Source organism: Arachis hypogaea, chromosome 13 (genome assembly GCF_003086295.3).
Source record: "Arachis hypogaea cultivar Tifrunner chromosome 13, arahy.Tifrunner.gnm2.J5K5, whole genome shotgun sequence".
Classification (NCBI taxonomy): domain Eukaryota; kingdom Viridiplantae; phylum Streptophyta; class Magnoliopsida; order Fabales; family Fabaceae; genus Arachis; species Arachis hypogaea.
The window spans coordinates 136205042-136217491 of record NC_092048.1 but is presented as its reverse complement, the minus strand read 5'-3'; the positions used below and the strand labels follow the sequence as shown (position 1 = coordinate 136217491).

At 33.1% G+C, this 12450-nt stretch overlaps 2 protein-coding genes across 7 annotated transcripts; one reads left to right on the top strand and one right to left on the bottom strand.

Moving 5' to 3' along the window:
• The first annotated feature begins 1270 nt into the window (after nucleotides 1-1270).
• On the top strand, nucleotides 1271-6505 carry LOC112791850 (uncharacterized). 6 transcript variants are annotated; one of them, XM_025834852.3, is made up of 10 exons: nucleotides 1271-1486; nucleotides 1871-1967; nucleotides 2179-2231; nucleotides 2448-3116; nucleotides 3201-3728; nucleotides 3832-3896; nucleotides 4584-4680; nucleotides 4793-4864; nucleotides 5133-5219; nucleotides 6122-6505. In XM_025834852.3, exons 4-10 carry the CDS (start codon nucleotides 2448-2450, stop codon nucleotides 6149-6151), a joined length of 1548 nt encoding a protein of 515 aa, XP_025690637.1. In that variant the 5' UTR covers nucleotides 1271-1486; nucleotides 1871-1967; nucleotides 2179-2231; the 3' UTR covers nucleotides 6152-6505. The 6 variants fall into 6 exon arrangements, with proteins under 6 accessions (XP_025690637.1, XP_072069319.1, XP_025690638.1 ...); XM_072213218.1 differs by having other exon boundaries at nucleotides 1348-1486; nucleotides 2445-3116; XM_025834853.3 differs by having other exon boundaries at nucleotides 1348-1486; nucleotides 1871-2084.
• A 576-nt stretch (nucleotides 6506-7081) lies between these two features.
• On the bottom strand, nucleotides 7082-9870 carry LOC112791849 (formin-like protein 4). Its single transcript, XM_025834850.3, has 2 exons — nucleotides 8694-9870; nucleotides 7082-8612 (listed from the first exon to the last, which is right to left on the bottom strand). Exons 1-2 carry the CDS (start codon nucleotides 9620-9622, stop codon nucleotides 7451-7453), a joined length of 2091 nt encoding a protein of 696 aa, XP_025690635.1. The 5' UTR covers nucleotides 9623-9870; the 3' UTR covers nucleotides 7082-7450.
• Between the last annotated feature and the right edge of the window lie 2580 nt (nucleotides 9871-12450).

The following is a 12450-nucleotide window of genomic DNA, read 5'->3' as shown; positions in this document are numbered from 1 at the left end:
ATCTAATTATATTGACATAAATAATGTCTAGAAAAATCAAATTTTGAGACATACAAGCACATAAAAGATTGATAATATTTGGTATAGACTCGATGAAGAATAAGAATAATAAAGGTTCATACACCTAAAATGGGTTCTCATTTTATATACCATTTGAGGTAAGCAATGAGTTGCAATTCTTCTAGAGATAGAGCAGGTGGTGGATGGCGATGTTTATTTAGCTTTAGCATGTGAAAGGGGTGTTAGTTGTTAATTGAGTAGCTTAAGAGCATTGGATGCCAAGTAAACAAAGCAACCCAAGGGAAAATGTGTATGTATGCAATAATGCATGTTCTAAAATGATTAGGACATAATTTTGGTTGTGTATGATGAATTGATAATTGATAAAGACTTAAGGTTGAAATCTTTTTTTTTAGACCTGAGGTTGAAACCATAAGTCAAGTCTACCATAGCAAACTTCATCACCATGCTGGGCTTTGGGCCCATTTATGCACTGGCACAACCGTCGTTTGAAGTAAAATGAGACACGGTTCAATTTCTGCATGGTCAACTCAAATGTGTCTGTGTGTGTCCCATGTAATATTGTAATGTTACTAGGTCCATGTTACTATGTTAGTTGAACCAATGATGTTGGGAGGGATCCACACGAGACCAATATTTTTAATTTTTTAGTGAAATAAAACGAAGAGTTAACTAAAATGACTTCAAATGTAAATTAAATACAAAAAATTATTAATTACCTAACATTTTTTATAAGGTAATAATATTTTCAACGTTTAAAATTTGAAAGCTAATTGATTTTTTCGATCTTATTTACTAATAAGAAATTTTGAGAAATAAAATCATTTTCTCCTTTTATTTTCTTTAGCTGTCTAGCACCAATAAAAATGATTAATTTTGTCAAATCATTGAAACGTTCTTTTCAACATTTTTTTTCCTTGGGTGATTGAATTTAAGAATTTTATGCAAATTAAAAATACTTAATAATACCTCACATTTATTTACTATAATATACAAAAAAGTATGATGTTAAAATTTTACTTATATTCATAAAAACAATAATAGAATAAAATTTAACACACTGTTCACATAAAAATATTTGATAAAAATATCTAAAATGATTTAATATTTAAATAATTATTTTTTTTTAAATTTGGTAGATAACTATAGGTTATCCTCACATAAAAACTTGAGGCTGAAATAAAAAATAAAAAATTGATGGCAATAGAAGAATATCTTCTTTATCTTGAGAGGTTGTTAATTAATTAATGCATATAGACCCATCACATGTCTCTTTCACACACACACACACACACCCTTTGTCACTGTTCAACTTTTGTTCATGTGGGCCTCCTTATGGTTTTGATCCAATCTCATGAACACCCACCACCACCACCGTCTTGAGGACCCTCTTCACTTGGGACACATGCTTTGGAACTTACCACCCTAAACTAGTACACTCTACTCTACTCTCTATAGCTATTAGGTAAAGTAAAATAATAAATTAAAGGAGAGAGGAAATGATTGATGACATTAGCTGTGAACCCCTTCCCTTGTTTGTTTTAATTTGTGCCAGCTAATCTCATTTACCCCATTAAACTTTTTTTTCCCCCATAAAGTTTGTTTCTTTTTGTGTTCTTTTGAATCTCAATTATGTAACTCCTTTGGCTTTTATGATCTTCTATTATTATATTTAGAAGTCTATGTCTATGTCTATCTCTAACTGCTGCATGTAGTTAATTTTCATTAAGGAAAGTTAATTGTTCTTTGGAAGTGTGATAATACAGGTGGGGGTTGATCTAGAACTCCTGAACTTTTCAGGAACAATAATAATAATAATAATAATAACATTGGCTTTTTATGATTTTAGGAGCTTCCTCAAAGTACAACAACAATAAGACAAATGATGCTGTTAAGTGGAAGGTGAGGAAGCAGAATAAAAAAGAAAAAAACTGGAAGTTGAAAGGGTGAGAATGAGAATCAGTGCCTCTCTTCACTCTCACTCTCTCTCTCTCATATGCACATGTTCCTTTACTCATCATTTGCTTCATCTTTGTTTTTCTAGTCTTCTTTTTTGTCCCATTGTGAGCATATCTTTATTTTATTCTTGTTAATTTTTCATTCTATCATGTTCTTTCCATTGAGATCCCCAAATGATTTGTTTTCCCCCCATTGCAGGAACATGCACTAGTGATAATTTGTTGTAGATGCAGCCATAGTTGAAGATTGAGGTAAGCTGTAAACCCCTTTTGTCCTTTTAAATCAAGATTAATTAAAGATGGATTCTTTCTTTTTCAATTATTGGTATTGATTGATTTGCTAAAACCCTTGCTGTTCCTTCGATTTGGTGTTATAGTGAGTTGTCCTTGTGTTGGACTTTTGGCTGCTTGTAATTATTGCTCAGTCTTTTCTTGATTTGTTCTGGTTTTCTCTCTTTTTGTAAGTAGATGGGAGAGACAGCGTCGGCGGCGGCGAATCATGCTTTGCAAGTTTCTGTTTCTTTTGGTAGATTTGATAATGATTCCTTGTCTTGGGAGAGATGGTCTGCATTCTCACCAAACAAGTACTTGGAAGAAGTTGAGAAGTGCGCAACTCCCGGATCGGTTGCCCAGAAGAAGGCTTACTTTGAAGCTCATTACAAGAACATTGCGGCCCGGAAAGCCGAATTGTTGGCCCAAGGGAGGCAATTGGAGAAGGATCCTTTCGGATCGCCACATCGGAATGGCGAAGATCTAAGTTGTGATACTTGTGGGGATGATGCTGGTTTTGATGTGTCCAACAATACCCAAGGTTCCATTGATGAGGTCAAGCAAGAATCTAGTTTAGTTTGTGGAGGAATTAGGACCGAACTTGATCATTTGGAGGATGATGTTGTGATTTCAAGAGATCATCAGAGTCCATCAATTGAAGGAGAGAACCAAGAAATGGAAGGCAAATCAGATAGTTTCCAGAAAGATAAGCCTGAAGAAGTGGTCAGTGTGGAGCAAGAAGGAAATTCTAGCATCGAAGCCGAAAATGTGAAGGAAATTTCACATAATGTGGACTATGAGACCGAAGAGGCTTCAGAAGTTGAAGCAAAAGATGTGAAATTAGATTATCCTAAAGTATCTGAAAAGGTATGTTTTAATTCATGTATCCATCAAATTCTTTATTATTTTTGCTTATTTGGTTACCCAGCTTTCCTGTTTTTGGACATCTAGTTTGGACTGGTTAATCCTGTGAACAAGGAAAGCAGTGCTGCAAAGTTGAAGCAGAAATCGGCACCGGTTTCATCTAAAGCATCCCAAATCTCCACACCAAGAGGTTCAAGACCCACATCAACTCCATCCCAAATTTCAACACCAAGAAGTTCAAGGCCTTCATCGACTCCATCGCAAATTTCAACACCAAGAAGTTCAACTCCAAAGCGTGCTTCAACTCCTACAAAAACACCAGCATCCGCTACTTCAGCTAAAAGGGGAAACTCACCATCTTTCTCTGGGAAAAAAGCTACTTCCCCTGGGGAACCAAAAAAAGTTCCTAACAAATCTTTGCACATGTCCCTCAGTTTGGGTCCAAGCAAACCTGATCCAACTCCAGCTCCAGTTCCTAATAGCACAATGAGGAAATCTTTGATAATGGAGAAAATGGGAGACAAGGACATAGTCAAACGGGCATTTAAGACTTTCCAGAATAGTTTCAGCCAGTCAAAATCTTTTGGCGAGGACAAATTTTTGGTGAAAAAACAGGTATTTTAGAAAAGACATTATTAAGGATAACTGTATATTGTTTATAAGTTATCATGTTTTCATGTAGTGAACTGAAAATGTTTTCCTATTATTTCTCGGGCAGATTTCTTCTATGGGGACAGAGCAAAAGGCTCCAACATCCCTAGCTTTGCGGAAAGAAAATGGAAAGTAAGTTTTTGAATCGGCATTCTTAGTGTTTGGCTATGTTTATTATGTTACTAGTTCATGAGCATCTTTTACTTGTTAAAATGATAAGAGTAGAATAGCCATAAGTACCGGATTAGGGAACTACATTTATAACCACTAAAGGAGGAGTTCATTTAGTGAATAGAGGTAACTTAAGCAATTATTCATGTAAAGTAATTCATCCTTTTTGTTTGTTTTAGTGAATAAAGGTAACTTAAGAAAGTTGGAATGGAGCCATATGATAGTGCTGTAAAAACCGTCTTTGTTTTGCGTTAAGTTGGAACTTCCTGCTAATGATTATCAACTTTTATTTCACCCCATCACCTTAACTGCATCTAATTGCCTATGGAGTTTCTTTTTTGTTACACAAAAACAAAGATATAAGCTTGCCATGTTTACAAGTTCCCCTTTTGGAAATGGAATGTGAGAATAAGGAAAATCAAAGCAATAGCCGGGGAATCATTGAAAGTAGGTGAGGGAGGGAATGTTTTTCTATATATAAGGAACTTGATTGACATCATCAGTGCACATTCAGCAAGATTGTCCACTACTGTCCCTTGTTCATTTCTTTCTTAGTGAAATATATACCAATATACCATGAATTATTTTCATGGAAAATATTAGTTTGGTTTCCTATCTGCTGACCTGCTTGAGTTTATTGTTAAATAGGGACACAAAGGTTCAAAATATGGATAAAAGAAGTGGAAATGCTGTCCGAACTTCCTTGGGCCTAAAGAGCGACATCAAAGCTGAGAAGGGAAAAGAGGTATGGACTGACTCTTGATGCATGTTTCCAGAATACAGAAATCTGGTTAGATTTGAAACTACGCATCATTCGTACTGACCGAAATGCTCCTTCGTCTTTTGTTCTTAATTAGTCTCCGAGAAAAATAGAGGAAAAACCAAATGCAAAAGAGGTAGAACGAACTCGTCTTCAATTGAAATCGAAGGTACTCTCGGTCTTTACTACTTCCCTGCACATGCCATCATCATTAAATTCTTCTGCAAATATTTATATTGCATTAGAGATAATTATTTATGTGTTTAATTGTTAAATGTGTGTATATAAATTGAATCCAGTAGCTAGATTTTACTTTATTATATATAATAGATAATAGATATGATCCTAAGTTAAGAGCTCGTTCTTGCTATTGTCATCTATTTATATGTTTAGCTTATATTGCATGTCTTAAAAGCTGTCTTCCTTTATAAACACAGGAGGAAAAGGTAAAACATAATTTCAAAGCCACACCCCAGCCAGCTTTTCACCGGGGTCAAAAGGTTTCAAAAAGTTATCAAGAAAAGGTACGCACTTTTACATTTCTATCCTTGCCAGTCGCCACATCAACAAGCAGGGTGAAAATTAATTATGGCCAACTTTCTTACATATGAAAGAAACAAGTTTCTTGTCATTTATCTACCAATTTTGCCTTTGTTCTTAATGATTAAACTTGATTTTTAATTGAGGTTAGTCAAAACTTATGTACCACACAACTTGTTAACTGTCATCTGGTGATCGTTCGTTGGCTAATGGCTAGTTAGGGAGCACCGGTGGGACCTCACTGTCTTATTTTGCCTAAACAATTAAGCCCAAGATATTATGATGAAATTTCATGTAGTCCATATTCATGCATCATTTTGAGGATTACATTATTTGTGTGAATTATGTGCTGGTTGATCCATTATTCACCACTAATTGCAAATGCAAAATCTAAGGAGCATTGAATTAAGCTTTAGTTTAATTTTCTTATACATAATCTTTGAAACTTAATATTGTGTTCCATTCTAAGGTGGTTTTCATTACTTTATTATGTTCCTTTACATAAACTTTGATGCATATATAGGGTAACTTATGCTAAACACCCTCAAGTTTAGCCCATATTACACTCCATGGGATGTTAGTATAATTTTACCCTAATATTTTTTATTCTTATATGTGGAATTTTTTGAGTGGTTTTTCTAAATCTAATTGTGCTAAAAATAATCAGAGATCTCCAAAAACATCAATACAGTGCTATACCATTATGCACAAATGGACCAAAATACCCACAAGCAAAAATTATGGAAAAAATAAAACATAGGAAAGGATGAAAAGCTTTGACATAGGAGCTATATTCTCATTAATTTATGCACTATTACATCAATTCAACTCCTCCTTAAAATTTCTGTGCATAACTGTTAAATTTATCTTGTCTACTTTTATGCAGGGGAATGTAAAGATTGAGAAAGTGCGGTAGCACCTTAAAAGGGTCAGAAAGAAAAAGGAGAAAAAGAAGAAATTAAATACATCAGAAGGGGAGGTTAATTAGATCCATATTCAGAAGAAATGTTTATTGCAACTTAATCTGTAAGATTTTAGTTTAGTGTGCAAAAATTGGAGGAGTTATTATCTAGTTTAGTATGCAATTGTAGGAGCTTATGAACAGAACAATGTTTAGTAGGATGAAGGAGTGAAGCATCAAATTATGGATAATAAAGTTTGTTTTACACCCTTCTTAGGCAGTATATGATAAAATAATATTGTATGATATAGTGTCTGTAATTTAAGAAAATATAATATTTCTTATGATTAGTTGCATAATTCTTCTCCATCCATTCTATTAAACCATAAGCAAAGTTGATATGAACCCCTATTAATCAAATACAAGATATTTTCCCTGTTAAGAGTGTGATTGGTTGTAGGGTCAAACCTACTGTAAAAAACCACCTAAGTATTAGGTAAATTCTTAATTTATGGTTAAAGAAAATCTCTGCTGCTTGGATTTGTAATTTTGTCATGTAGTTGTGTAATAATCTTTGCAACTTGCATGTACTTAAGTGCATGTTTTGTTGTCACAGGGAAGTGAATGCCACCTATTGCCAACTAAAAAAATTAAATAAATAAATAAAACTTGGTTAGAAATCATTATCTGTTGGGAGTTTCATTTTATGAATATTGATCTCTCACGCAATTAGTTTTTTGGGTTAGGGAGTATAGTTATGTCAAATGTTCTAATAATCTTGATTCATTCTTCTCTTGCCTAACAAGATTAAATAACTAAAATAATTATTGGATGACATAATTTCCTGTGGCTCTTTACGTCAACTATATATATTTTAAGTTCTAAGGTTTCTGCAATAGACTCATTCTCTTCTTCTGAGTTGTGTCAAGTCAGTTGTTCATCTTATTATTAATTAAGAGACATTATAAAAAAACCATTCCTTATAATATTTTACAAAAGAATCCAATAATGAGTAGTTAATGATATATACACCAAGAAATTAAATTGCTCAATGGCAATAATAACTAACTCTTCATAATTGACATTTAACACTGGAAAAAAATGGTACCAACCCCATAAACATGGTTTCAATGTAGCATGGAATAGCAAGCATTTTACCCAAATCTCTCTTATGATGCCATCATAATTTGTGTGCTGCCATTAAAGAATTTTGAATGAAACAACAAAACTCCAATCATTCAAAACTGTTTTTAGCCTCCTCAGCACTCAGCAGCATATTTTGAATCAGTTAGACCAATTTGGTAGGATCATGAACTAGCCATAAGAAGCTGCCTTGTGTGTCTTCCTCTTCTGCATATTTCGCGCAATCTCGATGCAAGCTTGATCTACCATCCCCATGAAATCCTTCACAATCACAAACAATTGAAGACTTTGTTCTGCACTCTCTCTTGAAGCTCCTCCTTGATAGTATTCTCTTGTTCTCTTGATAGCCTGCATTACCTTTGCTTGCTCCTCCCTCACAAATTTCAATTCCTCCTTAGAGTTCTGAACAAAATTATCCATCTCTTTGGCAAAATAGCCTCCTTCCCCATTCCCACATTGGGAAACTAGTTCTTGAATTTCGATGATTCGCGTGGAGACAGCAGAGATTGAAGCAACTAATGTGTTGTAGTCTATAACTGCTGCTTTCTTGACATTAGAAAACTCAGAACTAATCCCTCCTACAATTGGTAATCCTAATGTTATGTATTCCCTTTCTCTTTGTTCATCTGAACCTGCATTCTTCTCATTGATTTCGCGGCTGTTAAGAGCAATGCGTTTGCCTTCGGACCGGACTACTTCTTCCACCACAAAATGAAGCAATGTGGTTTTTCCATCTGTGCTTTTGACATCAGAGAGTTTCCTCAGAGAAGCCAAATCGAAAGCTTGAGCATTACCTCTGGCTGTCCCTGCATTCATGCGATTTCCGGCCTTAAGCACTGCTTCTAGAAGCTTCACAAAGATTCTCTGGCTCCTAAGCTCTTTACACCCCAGTTCAAGAACCTGCAGAGACTCCTTGATTTCTAGAATCTCAGAACTGTAGTTCAACCTGAACAGCATGGCATTCAAGCGCTTAAAGGCCGAAGGAACGGATTTAAGGATGTGAAAGAGGAATGATTCAGCTGAAGCAAGAATTGCAGGGTCTCCTTTGTATTCTATGATAAGAGATTGCTCCTCCTGTGTTGGAGCAATTCTAACAAGCTTCTCAAGGCTATCTGCATTAAGCCCTCTACCATCAATCATTGCATCAATGATTTCGTCTCGCGAGATTGCCAGAGATTTCACAACAATAGCAATGTTCTGTGATTTTCTTGAGTCTAGAAGGAAAATTCTCGTCGACCCTGCTGCCTTATCGTTGCTCGGATTCTTTCCCTTAGGAGATCTCCGGTTTGCTGCAACATAGCCGAAGAGAGCCACCATAAGATCTTGATCAACCCTGAAGCATTACATGGAATGATGAGTACAAAAGTCTAAACCAGAGGAATCAAGAAAATGTATCTGGAATCTGGATTATTACCTGAATGAACCGCGATCAACATTGTCCCAAACCATGGAGTGATCAGCATTAGTATTCACCTTATCCCAATGCAAAGGCTTCAGCTTCACATTCTCAGTGCCTGATTCCACTGCACCTTTTCCCAAAGAGTTCATCCTCTTGCTGGTGGAGGTAACTACCATTTCAGTAGGAGTAGGTGGTGTTTTCTTTGATGGTGATTTTCTTGCTGGAATTGGAGGAGGAGGAGGAGGAGGGATGAATGATTGATTTTGAGAGGGAATTCTTGTCATCTGATATGGCTCATCCACTTCTGGAACTATGTTCATGTGTGAGGTTGAAGATTTTCCTCTGAGAAGAGGGGTTTCTTGAATGGATTTAGATTTCTTGACATTATTTTCTTCTTCTTCTTCTTTGTTTCTGAGAATCTCCTTATGAAGATCCTTCTTGGATCTTTTCCCTTCAAGCTTTCTCCAATAAATCACATCCAAACCATCCTCATCAACGATTAGTCCCTTCACATTCCCTTCGATTTTCTCGAACGCGTTCCCTTGAGGCGCCACCGCCGGAGCATTGTTATTGGTTGTTACCTCCTCTCTCTTTCTTGCCTTTAAGCACATGTGGACTAAAAAGAAGAGAAAACCACAAACAACTATGGTGGTTGCAGCAGTTGCAGCTACAGCTTTAGCCACCTTACCACTTGATGATGAATTACTACTTCTTCTAGGTGCAGCCACCGGCGGCTGCAGCGAGGTTTGAGGCTCTTTCGGAGCCTCAGGCCTCTGCGTGGCCGCCGGTGGTGGAGCTGAAGTTTCATTAGGATAGAAAGTTTCAATGTTTTGAGGTGAAGTGGTTTGAGAATGGCATTTTGGTAATAAAAAACAAACAGAAAACACAAGAAGGGTCAGTAGAAGAAGAATCCTTGGTTGAAGAAGCATGAAATTCAAAGCCATGAAGAGAGCATAGAAGAGGAAATAATGAAGTTTTGTTTGTGACTAAAAACAAATCTAATGATTTTCATTTGGTAACTGCAAGATCTTTGTCTTATGTTATTGGTTTTGTTTGCTGACAGTTTCAAAAGATTTTGAAGCGGTTAGTTTTCTATTGTTTCCATGCAATTCATGGTGCCAACATGATATATCTAATTTCAAGAGTTTGAGTCATTCATTCATTCATTCATTATATTATCCATGCAGTTTCTGTTTCAGGGTTGATTTGGTAATTTTAATATGAACAGAGAGTTGGTGTTGGTTTGAGTCATAATTTGACATGCAAATGCAGCTAGGTGGAAAGTGACTTGTGCTTTACTTAGTCAAACTTCACATTATGTCACATATTATGAAATTCCCACTTTCATACATATTTATCATAATCATGATTCCAAGGAATATCTTAAACATTTCAATTTTTGTCACTTTAATGTATATTTTATATTTTAATATATACTTAATATTTATATAAAATATATATTAAAATATAAAATACACATTAAAATTATATAAAATAACATACATATTTATACATAAATATATAACAATTAATTTGATAACAGATACTTTTGTGCTCATTACATTGTTGGTTTACAAAATTGTTTTCCACTTGTAATACATACACATTAAATTCTTTTATGCCATTAACTTTTTGTACAGTGTTCCCAATTGGGACTAAGTTTGTTGTGTGCAGCTATTATAAACTAACAACCCCCCTTAAACTATGCATTGTGATTTGTGAAGGTATAAAATAAGAGGGGAAATGGGAACCAACTCCATTAAAGAATCTTTTTTTGAGAGGGTTAAGAAATTAGTTGTGAGCTGTGACTTTTGTGTTCCTGAATCTTGATGGGGGCCAACGTTGATTGTTGAGTAAAGTGGCTCACCAAATTGACTTTTTAATATTTAGGGCAATGCTGGCCAAATTAACATATATGGTGAAGTAGTTGAAAAAATGTAATTGTGGTTATTAATTGCTCCCTTAATTAATTCATATTCATATATGATTGAAAAAATATAGTACCAATATATTATCTGCCAACTTATTACTAAAAATAATTAATTATTATATTTTAAATATATATATAAAGAGATACATTTAGAAAATATATTTATAAAGACATTTTTATTAAACACAGCCATAAAAAAATATTTTTATTAAATATATCCACAGAAATGTTATTGGTAACATAGTAGGATTGTATATGGTTTTCTTTCTATTTCCGCCTATTTCTATGATTTCTCTTTTAGCTTTTGATTTTAAAAAGTTTTTCTTGGGTTTTAATTTATCGTTTATTATGGAATCAAACTTCATGTAAAATTGATAGTTAAAAATCGTTAAATTAATTTAACTAAATTTTCATCTAATTAATTCTCAATTATTAATTTTATGTGAAATTGACTTCATCTGAATTTTCACCTTAATCAAACCCTTTTAATCCAAGCTTGGTTTCGGTTTGTCACTTAGCACTCTAGGTCACCTTTTGAGATCAAATTATATATAACCTAACTAACAACCGTGCATATTATTAAGTATTATTGTGTATATTGGTTTAAATTTTCTCCGAATTAAAGATTAAATATACATATTAATATATTATTGCTTGGAATAGTAATAACAACCTTTGTGTTTCTTTAATAAATCGAAGGGCCATGCATACTTCACCAGAAACGTTTAAAGTCAAAATGTTAAGTAGTCACTAGTCAGTTGGCTTATCATAATTATTGGCTAGATAGATTATATATTTGGATCTTAATTCGTAACATATTATCTAAGAGTATATTTTTAAAATATCATAAAAAATATTTTGTTAAAAAAAATTTAAAAATAAAAATTTTCACATTTTTTATATATTAAAGATATTAAAATTTTAAACAATTTCTATTATTATTTTCTTGAAGTGTATCACTGTATCCTAAGGATACAAAATAGCTAAATCTTATATATTTAACTATATTTTTAAATTCCTATAAATATAATTTATTTCATTTTAATTTTATTCCTATAAATTATATTTTTTGGCCTTTTTCTGGTATTAAACCTTTTGCCCCTAGCTACTTATAATTCAATGTTAGTCAAAAATAATTTATAAGAGAAAAAAAATTATATAGGGAATTTATAATGAAGTTTAAATTAATGCATTTTTTAAGTACTTATCGGTGAAAAAATAAAGACCAATATTAATGTGTGAAAATCTTAAATCAACCAAAATTAAAATGATTTACATTCATAGAGAGTCAAATATATGATATTTGGTACTGTTTCCTTCCATAAATGGTGATATTATGTATATAATTATATTAATTCACTTTTTTATAAATTAAATATGAGTAATAATAATAAAATTTAAAAATTAGCTAAAATATTAAATATATTATATTAAAATCACAAGGTCATGTGTTCAATTTTTTACATAAATCAAATAATTTTGCATAGATTATACATGAATATTTAACAAAAAAAATATGCAACACCAACTCTCTTTCATATCTTATTATATATAATATCGACATATATATTTCCATTATATATACAGTATAAATTACCTCTTCTATATATAAACATATAAGAAATTAAAAAATATTATATATAATATTACATGCATGACCTTAATTAAGATACTATTGTCTTTGCTGATGTATATAGAACACAAGTATAATCTCATCAAGAGATGCATGCATGTGACGATATTGTTATTTGCTTTTTCTTTTCTTTCTTTTTTCTTACAGTATCGTTATATTATAAAGTTCAACTTTAAATATACGAGTAAATAATCAAATTTGTCCCAAAA